General features: G+C 49.7%; 2 protein-coding genes across 3 annotated transcripts in view; one reads left to right on the plus strand and one right to left on the minus strand.

The window, feature by feature from the left end:
• The window catches only part of SLC22A23 (solute carrier family 22 member 23), a 182,033-nt gene extending 170,382 nt beyond the window's left edge, over positions 1–11,651 (plus strand). For both annotated transcript variants that reach the window (XM_030314934.1, XM_030314935.1), the window contains one exon: positions 7,184–11,651. In XM_030314934.1, coding sequence (XP_030170794.1) covers positions 7,184–7,541 — 358 coding nt within the window. In that variant the 3' untranslated portion in view covers positions 7,542–11,651. The remainder of the gene's footprint in view (positions 1–7,183) is intronic.
• Positions 11,652–13,519: 1,868 nt separating this feature from the next.
• On the minus strand, positions 13,520–23,656 carry PSMG4 (proteasome assembly chaperone 4). Its single transcript, XM_030314936.1, has 3 exons — positions 23,414–23,656; positions 17,095–17,170; positions 13,520–13,710 (listed from the first exon to the last, which is right to left on the minus strand). Exons 1-3 carry the CDS (start codon positions 23,585–23,587, stop codon positions 13,589–13,591), a joined length of 372 nt encoding a protein of 123 aa, XP_030170796.1. The 5' UTR covers positions 23,588–23,656; the 3' UTR covers positions 13,520–13,588.
• Between the last annotated feature and the right edge of the window lie 1,116 nt (positions 23,657–24,772).

The following is a 24,772-nucleotide window of genomic DNA, read 5'->3' on the forward strand; positions in this document are numbered from 1 at the left end:
ATTAACAGCCCCAAGGAAGCACACCCATTACCCCCAGCATCCAGTATGTCCCTTGCAGCATCCTGTGGCTTCCAGAGTGGCCAAAATTATCAAAAAGACTGAGTGGCTATTTTGGGTGTTCATATTATCCATCTTACAGATGGTTTTACTCACATCACCCTTCATAATGGCTGTCTATATTTAACCTACCCCATTCATTTGGGTGAGCTGACCTTCCTACCTAGGAAGCCAGTATAGTCCACAAGCATCCAATATTTATTAGGCATAAATAATACGTGCCAGTTGGTATTCTAGAAAATAATCCTTGCCCTTGACAAGCTCATAGACTAAATGAAGATGGTGGGCATATGAGGAAATACTAACAAAAAGGTACAGAGTGTCTTTAAAAAGTGGTCTGGGACTCTGCCTGGGAAGGAGGTTGATATCTGGGAGATCCTCCCTCTCCAAAATATTGCTATTCCTTATTTGTGTCCCCTTGTTGGCCCAGTAGCACAATGGTGTGACTATTCCTACAGTACATCTGGTCTCTCTCCCTTGGTGAAAGGCTTTCTTTTTTTTTTTTTTTTTTTTTTTTAATGTCTGTTTATTTTTGAGAAATGGAGAGAAAGAGAAACCAGGGGAGGGACAAAGAGAGGGGAGACAGAGGATCCAAAGCAGGCTCTGTGCTGACAACAGAGAGCCAGATGTGGGGTTCAAACTCACGAACCCACAAACCGTGAGATCATGACCTGAGCCGAAGTTGGATGCTTGGCCAACAGAGCCACCCAGGTGCCTCTGGTGGTGGAAGAGTTTCTAACTGGTGACACATCACAGCCTGGTGAGAGCTGGCTGTCTATTTTCTTCCATAGCTAAGGCTAGGAAATTCCATCACTCACTGAGTGTATTAGTTATCTATTGCTGTGTAACAAATTAACCCTCAGAACTTAGTGGCTTAAAACAGCACAGGCTTGCTGTCTCACAGTTTCTGTGGGCAAGAGTCAGCAAGGCCTAGCTGTATCCTCTGCTTCAGGATCTCCCACAGGCTGCAGTGGACCAAGGTAGGATCAGTCTTCAAGCTCATTCAGTAATGGGTAGATCTCTTAGTCTGTTGGGTCTGCTAGAACAGAATACCACAGACTGAGTGGCTTATAAACAACAGTAATTTATTTCTTACAGTTTTAGAGGCTGGAAGTCCAAGATCAAGGTGTCAGCAGATTTGGGTGTTTAGTCTGATTCCTGGTTCATTGATGGCCATCTTCCCCCTGTGTCCTCACATGGGAGAGAGGTGAGGGAGCTCTCTGGGGCCCCTTTTCTAAGGGCACTAATACCATTCATGAGTGCCCCACCCTCATGACCTAATCAGCTCCCAAAGGCCCCCTCCTAATACCATCACAATGGGGGTTAGGAATTGGGGGGTATAGACATTCAGACCATAACAGCAGGATTCAGTTCCTCTCTGGCTATTGGACCAAGAGCCTCAGTTCTCTGCTGGCTGGAGGTCACCTTAGCCTTGCTGCCTGGAGTGTAGCAGCATAATAGCTTGTTTCATCAAAGCCAGCAAGAGAATCTACTAGAAGTAAGTCTTTCATAACCTAATCACAGAAGGAACATCTCATTACCTTTGCCATATTTTACTGGTGAAAAGTTACTGGGTCCAGCTCACACTCAAGGTACAAGGTTATGAATGCTTGGAAGGTGCGAATCATTGGAGCCACTTTAGAAATCTGACTGGCATGCAGAGGGATACCAAACTGAGTTCACCTAGTTCCTGCCCCTGAAAACCACTAATGTCTGTTAGAGACACAAACACAAAGGAGTCTTTGGGCTCTGTAAGGTGCACCGAGGGGAGGGAGGACAGGGCAGCTGGGCCAGAGCACTTTTTCGGCTTGGTCATTCTGTGCTCTGGAAACTGCCGGGACTGTGATTTGCAGAGAGACGGTGGCCCAGGAGGATGGATGTGTGTATCCAAAGGAGAGGCAGCAGGGAGCGAGTGTTCATTCTGAAGGAGCAGGGAGCCTGGGCAGGGGTCCCTGGGAGGAAGAGGGTGGGTGGGTTTGAGGCAGCTTCAAGAGGCGTCCTTTGCAGGGTGTGGGTGGGAGGCCAGGGGGAGAAGGAAGAGGAAGGACCAAAGTGGCACTGGCATCCTCTGCCACCTGTGGGTCTCTCATCCCTGGAGGCTCCGGTGGACCCATGAGAAGGGCTCATGCTGTCTTCATCCCATCAGTTCTTGAACTTGCTCAGCCCCAGCTGGGCCCCTGCCGTCAGGCTTCTCCCCAGCACTTGCAGGACAGACACCACCCCCCGAGACCAACCCACCGATCTCCCGCTCTTCCCTTTACTTCCTGCTCTGTGTCACTTGTTGAATATTAACGCAGCAAGAAAGAAGTTAGAAATACACCAATATTTCTGCTTTGTGAGGAGAAGGGAGAAGGAGCTTAGACAGCTGGGAATCAAAACAGCCAACGTGTACTCAGCACGTCCTGTCCCAGCAGTAGGGACACAGTGCCCCGGCTTTGCCAATGCATGACTTCTTGTCCCCGTTTCAGATCCTCCCGGAGGCTCACAGAGGTGAGGCTGCTCATGACAGAGCCAGAATTCTTACCCGGGCCCACCGGCTCCCAACCTGTGCTCTTAAATCAGTGCATCTCCAGCCTGGGGAGCAAGAAAGGTCTGTTCGGCAGCTGCTCTGGCCTGGCCTGTGCGTGTGGGCCAGGCGGCTGCCCGTTTTCACAACCTCTACCTGAACAAACCCCAGTGAGCCTCTCTGTGCCAGGCCCAGGGACCGCAGGGGACGAGACTTGTCTCCTTCCAGAGCAACGGATGGGGAGACCATTTCCAGCTGGGGAACCAGCAGAGCTGAGCAGAGCAGAGGCGAGAGCCTCACAGAGGGAGTGGGGTCGGGGGAGCCAAGGAGTTCAGGGATTGGGGTGCAGGGCCAGGGGTTGGCCAGAGGCCAGCGAGCGTATTCTAGAAAAGGCACTTGTCAGCAGTGAGGAAAGAACCCGAGGGAATAGGAGGAGGACACAAGATATGCCAGTTAGGGGGGTGTGACCCAGACAGGCTGAACTTGGCCATGGGGCTTGGCCATGGGTTGGACAGAAGAGGCTGGGAAAGGGAACAGACTCCCAGGCTCCGGCTCTGTCCTGGGGGCCGTGTGCTTGGTGAGCCGGCAAGGGGTGTCACCCCACCCCCACCTTGGCCTCAGCACAAGGGACATGAGGAAACCCCTCCCGCGTGTGAAGGTACAAGACCGCTGCTCATTTGGGGCTGAGAGAAGGGAAGGGAGAAGTGTCTTCTCTTGTTATGAAACATGACAAAATGGGGAAGGGAGACTCATCCACTGTCCCACCCAAGCACAGGATTGTCATTCTTCTGTTCCATTCTTTGTTAACGTGTTTCTTTACGTTTCTTTTTCTCTTTTAAAAAAAAATTTTTAACATTTACTTATTTTTGAGAAAGAGAGAGACAGAGTGCAAGCAGGGAAGGGGCAGAGAGAGGAGAGGGGGACACAGATCCGAAGCGGGCTCAGTGCTGACAGCAGATAGCCCAACGCGGGGCTGGAAACCATGAACCCTGAGATCATGACCTGAGCCAAAGTCAGATGCTTAACCAACTGAGCCACCCAGGTGCCCCAAAAAGTGTTTCTTTTCTGTGCTCCTTCCTGTCTTGGCCGTAGAGTTCTGATATGTCTGCTTTAAGGTGGCACTTAGGTACAACTGTCAACCTGGAGAGCCCCAAGGCACCTGCCGTCCCTGTCGGAGTCCCCCTTGTTCCTGTCACTCCTGTGCATCCAAGACTGGCCAGCAGGACAGCAGGAGCTCGCCCCACTCACTGTTGACAGCAAAGGCTCCAGGGAGAAGGAACCGGCTGCTCAGCCACCCAAGCCTGAGCAGGGGTGACAGAGAGGGGCAGCCACTGGAAGCTTTGGGGGTTTGTGTCTGCAGGAGGACCCAGTCCCCACAGCTGGAATAATTTGGGGTGTTTTTAATAGCTTTATTGAGGTATAATTTACATACCATATAATCCGTCCATTTTAAATCTACAATTCAATGATCTTAGTGCAGTCGCCACCATAAACCCAGTTGTAGAACATTTTCATCACCTCCAAAAGTTGTCTCCTGGCCCTTTGCAGTCCGTCTCTGTCCCCACTCCCAGCCCCAGACAATCACTCATCTTTCTGTCTTGCAGATTTGCACCCCCCTTGCCTTTTCTGGTATTTCATAAATGGACGGAATTTCATATAAATGGAATCATACAATCAGTATATTTTTGAAACTCACCCATGAGCACCTGTTGCACCTCGCCCCCTTTCTTCCTGCCAAATACTGTTCCGTTGTGCATGGCATGCCTTTTTTTGTTTATCCAGTCACCTGTGGACGGACATCGGGATTCTTTCCGGTTTTGGGCTATGACGAATAATGCCGCAGCGAACCTTCGCTTCTAGGTTTTTGGGTGGTCTATGTTTTCATGTCTCATAAGAGTGGAATTGCTGGGTCATACAGAAGTTTATATTTAATTTTTTCACCAACTGCCAAACTTTTCCACAGCCGCCACCCTCCTTCCTTGCAGTAGGGTTTGTGGGTCTCATCCTCTCCTCAGCCTTGCCAACACAGGTTACTCTCTGCCTTTGAGATTCCTGCCGTCCTAGTGCATGTCGGTGAGGCGGTGTCTCATTGGGGTGGGGATATCCATGTCTCTAATGGCCAGGGATACCATACACCTGCTTGTGTGCTCCAGATGTTTTATAGTTTGTACAGTTTCTCTGGAGAAATGTCTGTTCAGATCTGTGCCTCATTTATTACATTGGGTGTCTTCACACTAAAGGTTCTTTATATATTCTGGATACAAGTCCTTTATCAGACATGCTCAGTAACCGTGTTCTCCCAGGCCGTGGCTTCCATTTTCATTTTCATGAGAGTGTCTCTTGAAGGGCAGAAGTTTTTTATTGTGATGAAGTCCTATTGATCATTTTGTCTTCTAGATCCTGCTTCTGATTTCACATGTAATCTTTGCCGCATCTAAGATCACAACAAGCTTCCCTTATATTTTCTTCTTAAAATTGTTGTAGGGTTGGGGCACCTGGGTGGCTCAATCGGTTAAGCGTCCGACCTCAGCTCAGGTCATGATCTCACAGTTTGTGGGTTCGAGCCCTGCATCAGGCTCTGTGCTGACAGCTCAGAGCCTGGATCCTGCTTCCAATTCGGTGTCTCCCTCTCTCTCTGACCCTCCCCTGCTCATACTGTCTATCTCTGTCTCAAAAATAAACATTAAAAAAAAGTGTTCTAGTGTTAGCGCTTATACTCGAGTCCTCAAATCCATTCTTTGTTAACTTTTACGCGTGATATTACATAAACGCCCAACTTTGTTCTTTTGCATGTGGATTTCCAGTTGTCCCAGAACCATGTTGAAAAGACTCTCCTTTCTCCATTGAATTTGCCTCTGTCGAAAATCGGTTGACTGTAAATGTAAGAGTTTTTTCTTCTGAGCTCTCAGTTGTTCCATTGATCTATCGACACACCAGTATAATACCACACTGCCTTTATTACTAGAGCTTTATCCTAAGTCCTAAAATTGGGAAGGTAAGCCCTTGAATTTTGTTACGTTTCAAAATCATTTTGGTTCTTCTGGGTCCTTTACATTCCCATATAAATCTTGGGATCAGATTATCTTTTTCTGGAAAAAAAAAGTCATCTGGGAAGTTGATAGGGGTTGTGTTGCATCTATACATTCCTTCTAAGATGGAAGAATTGCCATCTTGACAGTATTGAGTCCTCCAAACCATGAACATGGAATGTCTCTTCATTTATTATATATTTTTAATCTTTTCTCAGCAATGATTTATAGATTTCGGTATACAAGTATTGCAATTTTTTTGTTTTTATTTCTAAGTATTTATTCTTTTGATGTTGCTATAGCTGGAATTTTCTTAATTTCATTTTCAGCTTCTTTGTTGCTAGCATGTTGACTTTCGCACATTGGTTTTGTGTCTCATCCCCTTGTAGGTCAGTACTTTTGTGAGTTAGAGCCACCTATAGTGCCAACCAAGAGAATCAGAGGCTCCTCCGAGAGCCTGCTGGAGGGGCCTTCTGCCCAAGCACATCCAAGAATAAAGGTCACTTTACTAAAGGGTGGTGCATAAGTTCTTAAGCAACTCCAGTAAAAGTTCTTCCTTAAAACAACTGAAATCCACATCCCTGTACCCTCTGCCCACTGGTCTGGGTCTGCTCTCTGAGACAACCCCTTTCTTGAGACAAGACTGCATCCATCAGGCCCCTTCATTGTAGCTCCAGTGCAGAGACCAGACAGCCCTCCCTGGCCTGTTCATTACAGGGCCCAGTGGGGCCACAACTTCCTGTCACCTGAATGTCATGGTCCCCTTTACTGCAGCCCAGCCCTGCACTGCTTTCTCAGTGGCCACATGATACCTTATCCCCCAAAATATGCCTTTATGTCAAAGGAGAGATGGAGCTTTGACGGATTTTAATGTTGCATATCTACTAATCTCTCTAGAACTTTTGGTAGGTTCCCTCAAATGGCAGAGGAACGGAGATAAATGGCACTCGCTCTAGGCTTACATTTAGAACTTTCTGAGCTCAGTGCTGCTGTGAATTTCTCTCAATCACAGTGTAAGGTTCCTGGTATAATAGCTCCCCAAGCTGGGAATGATGGTATGGTGTGCAACAATAAATAACGACTCACGGTGAGAAAAATTATTGTCCTTCAAAGTATCTCCCAGTCTCTCTAGTTATGGCCAGAGAAAATCTGTTAGTGCTGGTATGTCTATATTACTCTCTTTAACCTCTGTTAATCCACCCCCACCCCTACTCCCCAGTTTCTAAATGAAGAGCAAACCTTGGGAAAGAGCATAATTTAATAATACTTTGTTTTTCATTGCATATCATTTATGGCAAGTGGTACTGGTTTTCCATTTACAGTAGTGTTGTGAAATTGCCTTTCAAAATAAAGTAAAACAACTTGCGCTGGTGAGAAAAAGTTATTCTCTAGAGGTGGTACAAAGCCAGCCAAGGCGAAGGTGGTTTGGGATATCCATCATGTGGGATACACTGGGGTGGTGCCATGAACTTGCTCCGTGATCCTGCCCAAGCGTGTCCTCTCCCTCCCCCCCCCCCACAGAGTTGCCGTGCCCTTCCATGGCGGCGTGTGACTGTGGACACTGACCGTGTGTGCTCGTGCCCTCCTGCAGGTGCGGCGGGCTGGGGCTGGTGCTGGCCAGCGCGGGCTTCGGCATGCTGACGGCGCCCATCATCGATCTGCACAACCAGAAAGGCTACTTCCTGCACCACATCATTTTTGCCTGCTGCACGCTCATCTGCATCATCTGCATCCTCCTGCTGCCTGAGAGCAGGAACCAGAGCCTGCCCGAGAACATCTCCAATGGGGAGCACTACACACGGCAGCCGCTCTTGCCGCACAAGAAGGGGGAGCAGCCCCTCCTGCTCACCAACGCCGAGCTCAAGGACTACTCTGGCCTCCACGACGCGGCCACCGCGGGGGATGGGCTGCCGGAGAATGCCACGGCCAACGGCATGAAGTCCATGTAGCTCTCAGCATGGCCTTCCCTGAAGGGGGGCGCTGTGGGCTCCAAGGGTTTGGGGCTGTTTGGGCACAGGTTTACAGACCAGGGACCGAACATGTGGCTGGGGGCAGGGAAACCCAATTCTGCTGCTGATGCCACAGATGGTAAGACTGTCAACTGTTGTGGGGAAACTCTGTCTTTCCAAGACTCTAAGGACCGTGTTTGAAGAAGCAGACTCTTTGGAAATAACCCTTTGGACTTTCTTTTCTGCCATGAAATGTTTGTATTTATTTTGGTCATTTTTACAAGAAGCACTTTATTCCCTTTTCCTCTGATCTCGAAACGGAACCACCTCCTTCGGAAGAGGGACACGGCCACCAAGGAGGACGCTGTAGGCAACCAGCGCAGCGGTCCTGGAGGTTACATGCCATCCTTGCCCAGCACCCCACAGAGGAGCCAGGGGTCGCTCCCTCTGGGCCCGCTCCCCCCAAGGCCGCCTGCCTGTGTGCAGACTGGTCGTGGAGCATCTCCATGACCACATTGTAGACAGAGTGAAATGTAAATGATTAGGTTTTTGCTAGAGAGTCTGTGTATGGTTTTTAAAGGGTTTTTGTGTGTGTGTGTTTGTGAGGTAAGAGCTTCTGTTCCATGTGTTGGGGGAAAGCAGCTCCCAGATGTCATTAAAACCAGCTTAGTCTTCCTTCAGGATCATCCTTTCGTACTTGACGCTGGAAGGTGTCTGGGGAAAAGTTTGGACATTTCACCAGAAATCCTAAACAATGAGTGGTACTCCGGCCACAGTTCGCTGACGCAGGCTTGCCTGGCCGAGCTCACGACGAGCAACGGTGTGGAGACGTGAGACATGTTAACATGATCAGGAATCCTTCCCGGGTTTGGCTCCAGCAGGAAAGCGCCCCATTCACACTCAGCTTCTTGGCCAGCGCAACTTGAAAACAGGCTACTCTCTGAACTGAAAACCACTAGGGACATTAACTGAAACAGACGCCTGAGGCAAACCCACAGGAGCGAGGGGTGCTCTCCCAGACACAGCCCGTCACCCACATCTCGAGCACACACCACCGCGTAGAGATCACCAGCCCGGACGACTGTCAGCTCTCACTGACCTCACGCTGAGAGACTGCGAAGCCTGTGGGAGCCGCTGCCCCCTCCAGCCTGCCTTTGCCTGCTTCCTGCTTCCTGTCACTTCCGTCAGCACAGAGGGGGGCTTAGGGCAAGGAGTGGGAATCTCACAGGTGAGTCCACCTGACCTCCAGCCTCTTTAAAGCATCAAGACCAGTGGAGAGAAAGCAATAACTCACCAAAGTTCAACACCCATCCCCGATAGCCAAGGGTTTTCATTGTGTTCCTCATTTTTGTCCCAGTGAAGGCTTCTTCCTGCCTTTCCAGGTCAGGCTTTCTCCGCCTGTCTGGGGGTACTTCAGAGGAACCTTGGAGGGCCTCCTCAAGGACACCCAGGGGCCACTAAGAAACAACACTGGCGCAGGCAGGCACTGCCTTGTAGCAACACAGGCACCTGATTTTTTGGACAGCCTGGGTTCTTTCTAGAATTGTCCACCTCTGCACTCTGTGACATATGTCTTTGCTGTGAGCTGTGTTCTTCCAGGGAACTTGTGGCCTCGAGTCTGTGAAGCAACTAGGTGACTACCAGCTGACAGCTGCTAGAACTCAAAAGGGCCAGAAAAGAGATTGCTATAACTTCCCCTTCTCCCTTTCCAGCTTTCCACCTGGCCTATTCTCAGTCCACCCACCTCTCTCCTCCAAAACTGCTAGACCCCAGTAGGAGCCCTCAGATGTGATAAAAACATTGCTGGGGAGGTGAGCAGACTTGCAGGCATGTGTGATTCCAGGGAGTCAACTGCACTGTGTCTGACTCATCACTAGTGCCTGGGGTGTCCAGCCTGCCTGCAAAGGAGGCCACCTGGGAAGCAGGCTGCCTGGGAAGGAAAGCCATCTGGGAAGGAGGCTGCCTGGGAAGGCCATCTGGGAAGGAAGGCCACCTGGATGGAGGCCGCCTGGGATGGAGGCCGCCTGGGAAGGAGGCCACCTGGGAAGAAGGCTGCCTAGGAAGGAGGCCGCCTGGGAAGGAGGCCACCTGGGAAGGAAGCCACCTGGGAAGGAGGGCCTCCTGGGAACGAAGGTCGCCTAGCAGTCTCTCCCCATTTCTACCTGCTCTGAGCCCAGCTCACCCAGGCCTTCCTTCATGTCGGTTAAGTCACTTTTGTTCCATGTTTCAATGTTAGTCTGCATTCACCTTAATTTAAAAAGAACTTTCTTTACATCTGTGCAGCCTTCACGTGCCAAACTTGTGACATACCTTTTGCCTTTTTTAGAGTACTTGCTACAAAGCCACCTGGCAGCAAGACCCATTAAGTCCAGGACACAACGTGTGCAGCAGTCAGGCCACAGGGCAGCTGGGGAGGCGGGAAGGAGCCAGTGAGGTCCCTGGGGCTGCTCCTGGCCGGGTACATGTCTGCATCCCTCACCCCAGCCCCGGGACACCTTGCAGTGCTGGGACAGCCCCCTTGCTGTCCTGCAGGACTCGAGCGTGTTCTCTCGCTGGTCACGTAGACCTTCTGTAAGAAGTGTACTGAAGCTGTCATGTGCTGCCAGTAATCTCTATCCAGGAAGGCAGAGACGAGGCACAGCACAAAATCCTGTTGCTTGGTCTCTGAGCTCCATCTGACGTGACAACTACAAAAACTAGTCCAGCAGAGACAGCACTGTCGCTTCAGCGATCGGGACTAACTCATCATCCACTAGAAGAGAAGCTAGCGTGAGGACTGGGCTCTTGGGACCAAAGTCTGGCAGATGTGAAGGAGGCTGTCTTGCCAACAATCAGTGAGGTCTCAGCAAAGAGGTCCCACAGCTCTTCTCTCCCAGCAGCCTCAGGGTCGGGCTGAGCTCCTGTCCTGTTGCTGGTTCAGCTTAGGGATTTCTGAAGCTCTTGAGGAATGCCTTTACGAAACGGAGCCAAAGCAGAAAAGCTTCCGTGTGGGCTGAGCACTGGGAAATCCGTACCAAGTGAGCAAGGCAGCAGGGGCCCACCGGAGCCTGATCCATCTCTGCATGGGTGGGGGCTGAGGCCACCAGCTCCCTGGCACCTGTCAGTAGTGTTTGGACTCCTCGGTCCTGTTTCCTTCGTCGTTAGTGAGGAAACACTTCTCAGGCACCTGCTATTCAAGTCCGCCCTCCCCACCACCTCCACCACCCCCACCCCCCCACTGCCCGGGGAGACATCCCAAGGTACGTGCTCCAGCTCTCCTCCTCCTCTGCCACCCACTCGTGCATCCCGCTATCCTATCAGGGAGCTGTGATCCCCTTTCAATAAAAGTTATGCACAAATGTGAACACTTGAGATAGGGCTGGATATTTCATTTTGTTCTTTTCCAGAAGTCAACAAGAACACCACATGCACTAAATATTAGCACCCAAGACAAATAGGAAACAGTTTTAAATGCTTTGTTTTCTAAAAGAGTATAATCACTTTCAACTAGGGAAAGGGGGCTGGTAAGTTGGTTTCGCCACAGAACAGAAAGAGAGCAAAAATAAACCTCGTAAAGGAAGTAATTGCACTCAAACATTACCACTTCCTAGAGCCAAACAAGAAATGACTGAAGTGCCATTAAATGAACCGTGTGACCATCGCATCGCCCAGCCCCTAGGTGGCGCGCAGGTGCACGCACATGCTGGGGGAGCCCACACTTCAACTCTTTTAAAGGACACCTCACTTTAATGTATTGTGTGTTTTGGAAAAGCAGTACAGTGTGTTATGTCTAGTGGGGAATACTTCCCTCTGTCCTTCCTGCAACCCCAACATTTGAGGTTTCTCTGTAAGAACCATGTTACTGTACATGTCGACCGGGATTACTCTGGAGGTGCTCATTCATAGCACAAGCCTAAATCGGGTTCTGAACTGTCGTTCAAAGCTAAACGTCTGCATGATGTCACATCTGTTGTACCTTTGGGGAAAATTTGTATGTAAATGTACAGAAATAAAAATGTTGCCCCATTAACAAATTTCCACTGGAATGTCTTCCCTACCTCATCTGATGGTATCCAATGAAGGGCATTTCACAACCATTGACTACAAAGTAATAAAAACTCTACCTGTTTATGCAGCTCTCACTGTCCCTACTTCAGCGCCTCTGTAAACCGAGTCTTTACTCTCACCCTGAGGGGACAGCCTCTTACCTCGCTTGCAGGGTCCTAGTCTTAAAAGGCAGGCAGAGGCAGAGATTGGAGTAAACACAAACTGTTCGCTTAGTGATCTTCTCAAACCACCTGAGAAACGGGAGCCATCAGGAAATTGGAGAGTTCTTTTCTCTTGTGTGTCAATGTCCTATTCTGTGGCCTGACAGTCCCTAGAGAGGTCAAGAAATGACTCTCTTACACTGTGATTCTGGGAGGAAAGACTGATAACCCAAACTCTCTTTAATGTAGTATTTTTTAACAAGAAAACACTATTTCTTTAATAAAGTATTTATACCAAACTCTTCTCTCCATATCCCTGATTTTGTGTTACTCTTCTTAGAGAGGGGCCCACCATGCTTGCAACCTACCATGTGGCCGAGGCCTTCGACATTAGCACAGGAAGTCTGCAAAGGAGGCAGATCGGCTCCTCTCAAGTGCCTTTATGTCCTGGCCAGAGTGTACCCACCCCTGGTTGCCTACTAGCTCAGTATGAGACTTCTGCCACTGCATGAAAAATGTTACAGGGCCCTCAACTATCTGCCTCTAGCAACAAAAGGGGTCCACATGGACCCTGAAGATTAGAAAATCCTTTGCCAGGGGTCCTCAACCCTGCCTCTGCAGAGCAACATTGTGGGGAGCTTTGCAACTCCACCAAAACCTGGGCCGCAGGCCATCTGAACCTCTGGGGGAAGGTCAGGCGTGGGCAATCTGTGAAGGCCACCCCCAGGGATTCAGATGTGAAGCTGGGGTTAGGAGCCACTGACCCATGAAATACTGGCTTTTAGAAAAGAGTGTGAAAGAAAATGTGTAGTGTGGGAAACTAGAAAGTCCGGAACCCACTACACGTGGCAGGCAGGAAAGGGCTACAGATCGAAGGTAGCCAAAGCAGGTTCTTAGGACTTGGGAGAAAAGAAAGTGATAGCAAGAAGAGCAAGGAGGAACTAAAGCATTTGGATCCATAAAAATGAAGTGGATAAATACAATAACTGACATCTAAATTGTGAGGGCACTCACAGAGTCTGCAAAACATGTAGGTGTACTTAATCCTAACAACAACCCAGTCAAGGCAGAGATTATTCTTGATTTACAGGTGAGGAAACAGGGCCCAGAGAAGTTAGAACTTCACCCAGTCCATAAATCCAGTGAGCAGTGTGAGGCAGGACTGGACCCAGGCCCAAGGGAGAACACGGCAGGAGGAGCCATGCTGGGAAAAGGCTCAGCCAGAATGGGGCAGGAAGAACATAACGTGAAGCACAAAGACTTATTACCTTAATTCTAATTGGGAATGTACACAGCAGGGTCATAACTAATTTACCTCCTTCCTAAATTATCAGTTCCAACAAAATCCCTTTTTATTTTATTTTTAAAAAAATTTTTTTAACATTTATTCATTTTTGAGAGATGGAAAGAGACAGAGCAGGAGTTGGGGAGGGGCAGAGAGAGAGAGAGGGAGACACAGAATCCGAAGCAAGCTCCAGGCTCTGAGCTGTCAGCACAGAGCCTGATGTGGGGCTCGATCCCATGGACCGTGAAATCATGACCTGAGCCGAAGTTGGACACTTAACCAACTGAGCCACCGAAGGGGCCCCAAAATCCCATTTTTTACCCCAGCTCCCTAGTACTGAGCGGTCACAAGGGGAACCCCACCTGCCCATTTTGCTTTTCTCCTCCCCCAAGCTGATCAATTGTAGCCTTTGGCCCACAAGCTGGTGAGGGGGAAGAAGGAAAGTTAGGAAGATTAACCCTTTAAAAACAAAACGTCAACACATACATGAACCTAATGACAAAGAGTGAAATTCAATCCATTTATTTAAATGTACATTGTACATAAGTTACAAATCCTCACTTCTGCCACTCTGCCTAGAACTTTTCCGGAAAAGCCTCCATTTCTTCCTTGATCCTGTTTTCTACGAGTAATGCGAAGTTACTGTCCGTGTTTTGAAGGTTATAGCTGACAAACACTTGTTTGTTGGTCTTCCTGGCTAAAAAGAGAAAACATTGGCACAGACGTGACTGAAAAGCCTGGAGGCTGTGTGCACCTCACACCTACCTCACAGCAGAGAGATGCCTGGGACAAGACAGCGAGGTCGCAGGGAGAGAAGGTGGATCTAATCTGTAATGCTCTTCCCCAGCAGCGGCCACAAATGCAGACTACAGTCATTGAGACCCCCTCCTGCTCTCTGCCACAGTGGTTCTCCAAGCATGGCCCCACCTCAGCAGCAGCACCTGAGAGCTTGTTAGAGCTGCAGATTCTCAGGCCCCCATCCCGGAAGCAGGGGGTGGGGCCAGCAACCTGCTTCACAAGCCCTCCAGGGGATCCAAGCGCAAATCCACTATTCTACTTAAAAAGTTGGTTTGTTTTTTTGTGGGTTTTTTTTTTCACTTTTTTAAAATACAGATAATACCAAAGTATTTAAAATACTTAATTTCTCCTTCAGTACCACCCTTTCTACCAATTCCAGTCTTTTCCCAGGGATAATCCTGGGGCTACATTTCTATACATTTATATAACACACACTTACATGCACATATTGTGTGCATATACACACAAATGTAGGACTTTCAATTTGATGTTGAAGAGACATTTTGACCCTTTCTACAGAACCAACAGTTGGGATGTACTGCTCCAACTACAAAAATCAAGCACAGTCACATGCCCAGAATCAGAAAGACCTATCCTGAAGGCAATTCAGGCAGTAAGCCTAAACCAGTTAAATATCGACCACACCAGTGATGACGCCTCCTCACTCAACCTGGCCTCACCACACACACAGGGCAAGTGCAAACTCCTACTCCCCACAGAGACACCCACCCGCCCTCCCCCAGCCCACAGACATCAGATGACCATGCCAGCCCTGTCATCAAAGGTGAAAACACGGTGAGGTGAGGTGAGGTGAGGTGAGGTGAGGTGAGGTGAGGTGAGGTTGGCATCTGTCAAGTCACAGCCCACTCGGCCTACTCTTGTTCGGTGGCAGGAAATTCCTTGTCCCCAGAAGTGGGGGGGGGGGGGGGCAATCACTCTACTTGCTCAGACAGGCTCTTACAGGGAGCAAAACTATCTGCCTGCACTGTTCACCCAGCAGACCCAGCTGTGCCCTCTGTGCTGCACAGAATAAGGGCGTCCCCATGCACACCAAAGCCCTCCAATGCTTCTGGGGTTACTCTGAACCCACTAGATCTTCTCTTTTTCTACTTCCTTTCACCCTCCATATAAGATACCGTTTCAGGGAGCGCCTGGGTGGCTCAGTCAGTTAAGCGTCCAACTTCGGCTCAGGTCATGACCTCACAGTTTGAGTTCAAGCCCCATGTTGGGCTCCACACTGACAGCTCAGAGCCTGGAGCCTGCTTCAGATTCTGCCTCCCTCTCTCTCTCTGCCCCTCCCCGCTCATGCTGTGTCTCTCTCTCTCTCAAAAATAAATAAACATTTAAAAAAGTTAAAAACAAACAAACAAACAAAAAAAGATACTGTTTCAGGATGCTTCTCTCTTCTCATTACCCCTCTACACAAGCAATGTATTTTCAACGGCAGGGTCCAGACCTAAGCTCGAGATGACCAGAACAGGGAAGGGCAGTGCTGGACAGCCCCCTGGTGACCCCAGCACCAGTGCATCACCAGACCCAGCCACATCATACCACTGACTTTTCCAGCTTTTTCTGTGTGCCTGTCCTTGCTGGGACTCAGGACTCAGGACTCAGGACTGCCAGGTTTTGCTGATAACAAGGCAGGAGGGACCCTTCGTTAATATCTGAGTTTAATAATAAGTTGGTGAGGACTTATTTTGTGTATGTTCTGTCACAATTTATACAGATTATTATAAATTGATGGAAACCACATAGGAAAAAAATTTGTTAAAATTTGCACAAAACTAAAAAAAAAATAATAGTTTGTTGCATACAAACTGCTCCTAGGCTTTCATCTCAAGGGTACCCTTGGGCCCATCTTACTTTATTGGCATAAACAATTTATTCGTGGCACAGCAAACAAGCCCCCGCCATCCTCTACCAGAATCCGTCTCCCACACTGGGGTGATCCTATAAACATGAACACTCTCCCACGTCTTCGTCTGACCAGGCAGGGCATGCAGTGGTCTATATGATATTACGTGTGTCAGCCCTTCAACGCTGGTAAACACAGAGTGATGCACGTAGAAGCCAAGGGGCATCTTGTCGTCAACTAACTTCACGTGGTTCAGAAAAAAAATAGTATCAACACAGGGAATGAGAGCAACTGGGAATCTAGGCGAAGGCTAAGCAGAAATTCCCTGTATCTTTGGGGCAAATTTTCTGTAAATGTAAAATTACTTCCTAATAACAAGTTACCAGAACTTACTAGTTTGGTTACTAGCGCACACTAGTTAGTAGCCAGGTTTCTCTAAAAAGGTACAGTAGATGTTCCTAAAATGCCACAGCTGCCCTTGTGGTTGGCCCTCCTCACGCACAGAACTCAGAGTGGCAAGTCTAGAATGACCAGTCCTCACCCTGCCCCCTCTTCCCCCACCCCCCCTCCAGTGTGTGGCTGTGCTGTTCACCCAGTTGCCTCCCTGAGTGACCAGCATATAAACTTCCACTAAGCAGGGATAGGTTGATAGAAATGACAGTGCCACTAAATCAGAAGCTTCTTAAAGTCAGAACCCACACCTCAGCCACTGTACACCCCAGCACCAAGACATGGGGCCCCATAATGGGCTCTGGAACCGAACTGACAGGGAGCACTGGTGAACACGATGCCCAAGGAGGAGACAGAGGTTGCCTGGCTGTCCCATGTCTCCAGGTGCGCTGGCAGACGTGGCGACTGAGCACTGGCAGAGGGCAGAACACATACCATCCTGACCCCAACTACCTGGGTATTTCCAGAAAGTATGTGTTTGGGGCCCGGGAGAGGGTGGCGCTTTTAACCTCTCGTTCTTGCTCACCACCCTCCATGCCACACTCAGATCAGGCCAGCCTCCCCTCTTGCGATCTCTGAACAAGGACAATCCCTCCTGTGCAGTGCTGGCAGGCGGCTGCCCGGGGTCTCCTGAGTCACCAGGCGGCTACCCGGAGCCACTGCCTGATAGGTACCATGGGCACCACTCACACTCTCCTCCCACGAGGAGGTAATGTGTTTACAGGAGGGAACTGAATCACCTTGTCACTCATCAGCTTGCACAGCAGCCAAGGCATGACATGGGAGGCCCTTAAGAACATGCTGGCCCTGAGACAGTGGTCATGGTCAAGGGCATGGACAAGCCCTCCTTAAAGAAGACATCTGTGCTCATCTCTCAATACAAGGATTCTTTCCTTCTAAAGTCACCGGCCTCATGGTTCCATTAAACAGCGAGGTCCCCACCCAGCTGCTCCTGCAGCACCAGCCGTGGGCACGTACCTAAGCGCTGGGCAAGGCCAGAGGAGGTCGTATCAGAAGTGTCTCCGAGGAGGGAGGTAGACACGGGGATGGAATCCTAAAAAGAAACAAAGAAAACAATGCTGCTTCTCCATCGGCCAAACTTCTGTAGCTTCTGACTCATCCTTCCTGGCAATGGCAGGTTCTGGTAGGTTAGACACTTTTACCAAGAAGAGGAAGGTCTGGCATCTGTGTCAACAGCCAGGTCGGTTAACCCTCTACTGTATGTGATGTCACAGAGCTAGGACAGACGAAGAGCAGTCACTTGAAGCTGGCATCACAGTGCTGTTAATAAGCTATAAGACCTACTTTACACAAAAGGCTTGTTTTAGGGTTGGAAGCCCCAAAGCATGCTGAAGGGCAACATTACCACCAAGAGATCATTAAGGGCACAGAGGAAAGCTCGTCACAGAGTCTGGGTGCCACTGCTACCAGGTCCCTCTAGCCCGCAAGTCAGGCATCAACGGAGAAGGCAGGACGCCAATCTCCTCATCCAGACCTGTAAGACAGCACACAGCTCCATGCCCCTGAAGGGGTCTACGCTCTTCAAGGTCAACAAGGGCCCTATGAGTTTGCAAAAGGACATCAGTCATCAGGGTCCAAATAACGAATAAAGGAACATCAGATTATGTTTGGCCAATCCTCATTTCAGATAAGAAGCAATAAAACTAAAGATAAATAAATGTGGCCCTTCTGAAATTTAGAAGAAATCTTACTTCCAATTACTTTGGGGTTTTGCTTTTTTGTTTATTTTGAGAGAGAGAGAGAGGGAGAGAGAGAAAGTGGGAGGGAAGGAGGGAGGGAGGGAGGGGGAGGGGGGGAGAGAGAGGGGGGGAGAGAGAGAGAGAGAGAGAGAGAGAGAGAGAGAGAGAGAGAGAATCCCAAGCAGGCTCCACACTGTCAGCCCAAAGTTCAATGAGGGGCTCAAACTCATAAACCAGGAGATCATGACCTGAGCCGAAATCAAGAGTCGAACGCTTAAGTGACTGAGCCACCCAGGCGCCCCATCCAATTACTTTTGGAAGTAACTCCCCTTACCATTAAACTTCCTACCTAGCTTAGGAGAAAAAAAATCACTAACTTATAATATGGTCAAACTTACTTCTATCAAAATATTAGACTTCTAAAAGAAACAGCCTCAGTACAGAGGCAAGATTTTTAGAAGAATAAGCTTCTGCCACCAAAGGCTCTGGGGTTGGTGCCCATCCCCCCACACTGTCCAGGTAGAGACAGGTGAACTGAACAAACACCTGCTGTGTGCCAGATACTGTGAGTAAAGCATGGATCAGAGACTGCTCTTTGTCTCCTAGGGGTTCAAAGTCACTTCAAAAGGAGAGACAACTTGTTCAGGTCTATAAGAGATGATCAAAAAATACAGGGTAAGAACAAAAGCATTTACTGCAAGCTTTTTTGTTGAAAAGATAACAAAAACGTGATCTTAATGAATATGCTGTTTACAAAGTTCAAGTTCAACATTCAGCTCTATGCTAATAGTATCTAAACTCTAGAAAATCTACCTTAACAAGGTGGTCATTTCCCACCAAAAACAAAACTAAAAACTCCATATTGTTACCCTTAGTACTTCGTTATTTCCAAAATCATACTGCACCCAACTGGTCTCCCAGGCACACATAGGCCTAGACAGTTTTACTGTGGATGGGGCACCAAGTGGGCCCAACACATGCTAAATTACCTGAGCAAATAGGGCCCCATGTCCCCTTTTCCCTGGTCTCAGGCCAGCCTCCATCATGTTGGGGGAATCTGTATCACCCTTGTTCTAAAGCCTCTCGTGGTGCCACAAACAGACCACGTGGGGCCAGCTGGAAGAAAAGCAGGGCATGTAATTTTGTTCTAGATGGTCTTGTCTTGCGTGTGGGGGTAGAGGGGAAAGGGAGGAGGGAGGAGACATCACAGACCCTTTGGTGCCATCCTCCATGCATGGGCCAACAACCTTTTCCTAGGAAGGGCCAGAGGGTAAATCGTTTAGGTTTTTGTTGTTGTTGTTGCTTTTTTTAAATGTTTCTATTTATTTTTGACAGTGAGAGAAACAAAGCATGAGTGAGGGAGGGGCAGAGAGAGAGGGAGACAGAATTTGAAGCAGGTTCCAGGCTCTGAGCTGTCAGCACAGGGCCCGATGAGGGGCTAGAACTCATAAACCACGAGATCATGACCTGAGCTGAAGTCTGACACTTTACCGACTGAGCCACCCAGGCGCCCCTAAATCATTTAAGTTTTTTATGGAGAAGGTCCAGTTGTAACTGTTTGATGCTGCTATCAAATTACAAAAGCTCTGACAGACATTACTAAATGGATGGGCAGATCTATGTTCCAATAAAACTTTGTTACAAAAGTAGACTGGCAGCAGGCCAGCCTGTAGGTCCTGGTTTGCCAAGCCCTATTCCACAGAAATCCTGTGTTTCCTGCTGTAAGCTATGGTCTACACTTCTCTCCGGTTGGCTGGGTGCTTTGTTCCTGAAGGACAATGTACAGGTACACAAGGTGGCCAATAAGTGGGGAATGAACTTCTGACAGGTCTGGTAACTGAGACTGGCCCCTTTTCCTTTTCCTACCTGATCTTCGTGGAATGTGAGTTTCCATTTGAGAAAATACACCCTTCTAGGAACTATGACTACCAAATGGTCAGACTGCCAAACTGCACCAAAGCAGCCCACAGGAGGAATCCTGAAATTGACTCAAGGAAGCAATGCCTGGTTTTACTAATGAGCAGTCCTGGGCCCCATGTGACCCACAGCCTAACCCACTGTCTATGACTATAGCCTTAGGACTATGAAAGAAGGAGGTTCCAGGGCACCAAAGGCTCCAAACACACCACCGTATCCATCACCCTGTGCCCCCGCAGACCCTCTACCTCTCCCCTCCAATGAAAGAAGACATGGAACTGCCACCTGCCCAAAGGCCCAGCTGCGGGTACCCACCAGAAAAGAAATCAAAGAAAACCCACCCAGGAGAAGAACAGCAAGAAGGGAAAGGGCAGAAGAAGGACACTGTGTGAAGACATCCAGAGGTCCCACTCAGAGGCTGTCTCCTTCCCGAAGCCTTGCCCAGGTCCTGCCTGATGGCTCTCTCCTCTGATTGCCCACCACCCCAAGGGCCCCTTAGAGATTACAATCCGTACAGTCTGCCAGGCTGCAGGTTACTACTGGTAGCCCTCCCTAGCAAACCCAGAGTTCCTCCAGGGGGGCCTCATTGTTTCATTCAGCAATGATTTAATGAGCAGCTTGCCAGGCTACTCCTAAACCAGACAAACCTCACCTCCACCATGGATACTGACAATAAACTGCAGAGGAAGCAATACTGGGGCATGCCCATGTACTAAAGCAGGGAGGAAGGCAGTAGCAGGGGAGCTCTACCAGGTAGCAGAGCCTAAAGGGTTACTGTAAAGTCTCTGACCTGTACTCTGAGGTTACCTCTTGAAAGGTCTGCAGCAGAAGGATGACAGTATCTGATTGCCGTCTGCTGCCCTGCAGGGAACTAGCCACATGGCAGTGTTGTGGGCTGAACTGTGTCCTCCAAAAAGAAAAGTCCACATCCTAACCCTTAGCACTTGTGAATGTGACTTTACTGGAAATAGGGTCTTTGCAGAGATGTAAGTTAAGATGAGGTCATAATGGAATAGGGTGGACCCTTAATCTATTATGACTGGGGTCTTTACAAGAAAACACACAGAGAAACACACAGAGAAGATGGCCAGTGACACCACAGGCAGAGATCTGAGTGATGAAGCCACAAGCCAAGGAATGCCAGGATTGCCCCCAACACCAGAAGATGGGAGAGGCATGGGAAGATTTCTCCCTATGAGCCATCAGAAGGAACCAGCCCTGCCGACACCTTGACTTTGGACTTCTGGCCTCCAGAACTGTGAGGGACTAGATCTTGGTTGGTTTAAGCCCCCCAGTTTGTGGCACTTTGTCACAGCAGCTCTAAGAAATGAACACAAACAGCAAAGGGGGAATCAGGCTAGGAGGAAAGGAGATGCTGCGGGCTTCACCGAGGGCAGGCTGGAAAGGAGGTGAGAGGTGTGTAAGCAACCTTTTAGGCAACCAACTTCAACAATGGAAACCTGAGTAAGACAGAAGGGCCCACAGTGCCCTCCAACCCCTTGGCTGAATACAAACAGGCCCATTAGGTGACCCACCTCAAAATATCCTTAAGTCCTAGCTGACCAATGGGTGGGTTACTTACACTTGGGCACAGTGTTGGAGAAGTAAATAAAGTACGCCAAAGATGGCCAAAGGAACTAAAACAAACTCTGGTCTCTAGCTTAGAGACCCCTCCTCCAGGTTCTTCTTCCTTTGCTGTGTGCACGAAAACCCCCCACAGATATGGAAGCTGGCGGCTATAAATTACCCTCCTCACTTGCATTCCGGGCTCAGACCTTTGGAGAAACAGTCTCCTCTGAGAACACTGGTGTGAAACAATTATCTCCAATCCACAAAGATCTCCTAGTGCCGCTTGGTTTTTCCGCCAGGGTTCCAGCCTGGTTCCATAACACAGGTACCAAAAAAGGAAAATTCCATTAGAACCCACACCCCCTTAACTACAGCCCCTCACCACTGCCTCCAGGCAGTCTCTCCCTTGCTGTCCTTCCCCCAGCTCCCTTGTGGTGTATTCAATAAACTTCTACCTCCTTTGTTCTGCCTTGGGTGAACTCTTTCACTGACCCAGCCAGGCCAACAGGGTGGTTGGATTCCCCCTATGTGTTGATGGACGGCAGTGCCTACAGATTCACTGACACTTGCCATGGGGAGAGTGGGAGAGTAATCAAGGTTCGAATGGAGTTTCCACAACAACAGATGGGCTGGCTGTGAAAGAAACAGGTCTGAGGGAAGAGGTTAAGAGTTAGGTCTTACTTTTCTAAAGAAAACATCCAGATAGCCAACAGGCACATGAAAAGATGCTCAATGTCCCTCCTCATCAGGGAAATACAAATCAAAACCACACTCAGATATCACCTCACTCCAGTCAGAGTGGCTAAAATGAACAAATCAGGAGACCATAGATGCTGGAGAGGATGTGGAGAAACAGGAACCCTCTTGCACTGTTGGTGGGAATGCAAATTGGTGCAGCCGCTCTGGAAAACAGTGTGGAGGTTCCTCAGAAAATTAAAAATAGATCTACCCTATGACCCAGCAATAGCCCTGCTAGGAATCTACCCAAGGGATACAGGAGTGCTGATGCACAGCAGCACTTTCAACAATAGCCAAATTATGGAAAGAACCTAAATGTCCATCAACTGACAAATGGATAAAGATGTGGTTTATATATACAACGGAATACTACTTGGCAATGAGAAAGAATGAAATCTGGCCACTTGTAGCAACATAGATGGAACTGGAGAGTGTTATAAGGGAAATAAGTCAGGCAGAGAAAGACAGATACCCTATGTTTTCACTTATATGTGGATCCTGAGAAACTCAACAGAAGACCAAGGGGGAGAAGAAGGAGGGGAAAAAAGTTACAGAGAGGAAAGGAGGCAAACCATAAGAGACTCTTTTAAACACTGAGAATAAACTGAGGGTTGATGGGGGTTGGGGGGTAAGTGGGTGATGGGCATTGAGGAGGGCACCTGTTGGGATGAGCACTGGGTATTGCATGGAAACCAATTTGACAATAAATTTCATATTTAAAAAAAAAGCAGCACCTTAGAAGTAGCGGGGGGGGGGGGTTGGGCGGGGAGGAAGGAGTTGGATCTTAAAATATGTCTAGTGTTAGATGCCTATCAGATTTTCAGGTGGAGACACAGGAGTCCGAGGTCTGTACTGGAAACAAAGAAAATTAGGTGTGTTCAATACAGAGATGGCAGGAAAACTAAGAGGTGGATACCATCCTCCGGGAGGGGGAGTGTGACCAGACAGAAGTCCCACGACAAAGCCCTGAACATTCCAACTACTGAGCGGGGCTCGAGGAGCCAGCAGAGGGGCGCCCGCCTTAAAGATAGAGGAGGAAGGGATCGGCGGGGATCGCCTGGGGGCCCACGCCCGGCCGACGGCATTCGGCTCCCCACGGATGGTGCAGGCCAGAACCCCGGTTCCTTAAGACATCACAGGAAGAGTTCCGGAGAGCCCCGAGGCCCCCTGGGCCCAGGAAAGACTGAGGGCACAAGTAGGGAACCACAACCCCCACTATTCCTGGACCCTCAGTCACGTGCCTGGACCCTCAGTCACCTTGCCTCCCAGCCCCCGCCCCCATACCCGCCCGACCCCTCGCACCCCAACCTTCCACGCCGGCCGGCATTCCCAGTCCTTCCCCCAGCCTCCGCCCCCTCCAGACCCGCACTCACGTAGCGGTTGCACATGGCCACCGCGAGGTTGCGCAGGTGAGGCGTGGCCCCCACCCACAGGAAGAGCGAGTCCGTCAGCCGCATGACGTGGAAGTGGACGAGCTGCTCCCACAGCCTCGCGCTGAAGTTGTGCAGGGAGACGTCCCCGCCAGCGGCGGCCGGCGGCCCGTCCATGCCGCCCGGCGGGCCCACGCCCGCAAACGCCGAGACTCCGGTCCCGCTGCCGTCGTCGGCCGGGCCAGACCCAAGCAAGCGAGCGACGAGAGGTCGAGCGCGCTTTCGCTTTCGGTCCGGGGAGGAGGCGGGGCTAGCCCGGGACGTAGGCGGGGCCGGGAGTGGGCGGGGGCGGGCGGCTAGAAAACGCCGAGTAGGCCGGGCCCTGGCTGCGCTGTCCCGCCGGCCTCTCCTGGCGCCCGGGTCTACTGGAAACCCGCGGTCCTCAGCAGCAGGGGCTGGGCCGGTGTCCGGCGGTGACCTTAGGGAGTCCGCGGGCGCCTGGCAGAACCCGCCCTTGCTTGTTCCTTCCCTCCTTCACCTCAATTAGTGTTCGATGAGTAGCATTCAAGGGCTGGAGCTAGCTGCCTCGTCTTCCCAAGTCCTGACTCACAGCCCTTCGGAGACAACCACTTTTAAATTAGTGCCTTAAGCGCTCGTAGCGCAGCCGCCTCCCCTCACACCGTCTTAGGTTTGGTTTACCAAAATCCTCCTCCCCTAGCAGCCCTGTACCTTCAGGGAAGCCTTGAATGCAGCTAGGCTTTGAGAAAGGCAGCAATATTGGGAGAAAGCCTCTAAAAGTTGAGTCAACTAAATTGGCAGGAGGCTGGGCTGGAACTCTTGATTGAACTCAGACCCCCTGAGGTTTGTAGTCTTGGGCAAGCCTGGGCCTTGAGGTGACCTTTTAACTTTTCTGAGACTCAGCTTCCTCGTAGGCAAAACGAAAATAAGAATAGGTAACTTTCAGAGGAGTAGAAAGCATGAGTCTCTATGTAGGAAGCACCATCAATGGTGGCCATTATAACGCCTGCTAAAGAACCCGTTAATTGGACATTGCAGAGTTGAAATAAGGAAGCCTGCAATATAAGAGAATGTTTATGGTAAAAGCAAGCAGGACCCATTTTGTCAGATTCTGTTACAATAGGCCCTTGGGTTTTACATCAAAACTATCAGAGTCCAGGGGTGCCTGGGTGGCTCAGTCGGTTGGGCGTCCGACTTCAGCTCAGGTCAGGATCTCGCGGCCAGTGAGTTCGAGCCCCGCGTCGGGCTCTGTGCTGACAGCTCAGAGCCTGTTTTGGATTCTGGGTCTCCCTCTCTCTCTGACCCACCCCGTTCATGCTCTATCTCTCTCTGTCTCAAAAATAA

This window comes from Lynx canadensis, chromosome B2 (genome assembly GCF_007474595.2).
Source record: "Lynx canadensis isolate LIC74 chromosome B2, mLynCan4.pri.v2, whole genome shotgun sequence".
Classification (NCBI taxonomy): domain Eukaryota; kingdom Metazoa; phylum Chordata; class Mammalia; order Carnivora; family Felidae; genus Lynx; species Lynx canadensis.

Bases quoted from the DNA above. Each gene is read 5' to 3' on its own strand.
- PSMG4 (XM_030314936.1), bottom strand. From the start codon at position 23,587: ATGGACGGGCCGCCGGCCGCCGCTGGCGGGGACGTCTCCCTGCACAAC. The intron at 17,171-23,413 runs GTGAGTGCGGGT...GTTTCTTTTTAG, and splicing joins TGGCCATGTGCAACCGCTAC to GATTCCATCCCCGTGTCTAC. The intron at 13,711-17,094 runs GTACGTGCCCAC...TTCTCTTTTTAG, and splicing joins TGGCCTTGCCCAGCGCTTAG to CCAGGAAGACCAACAAACAA.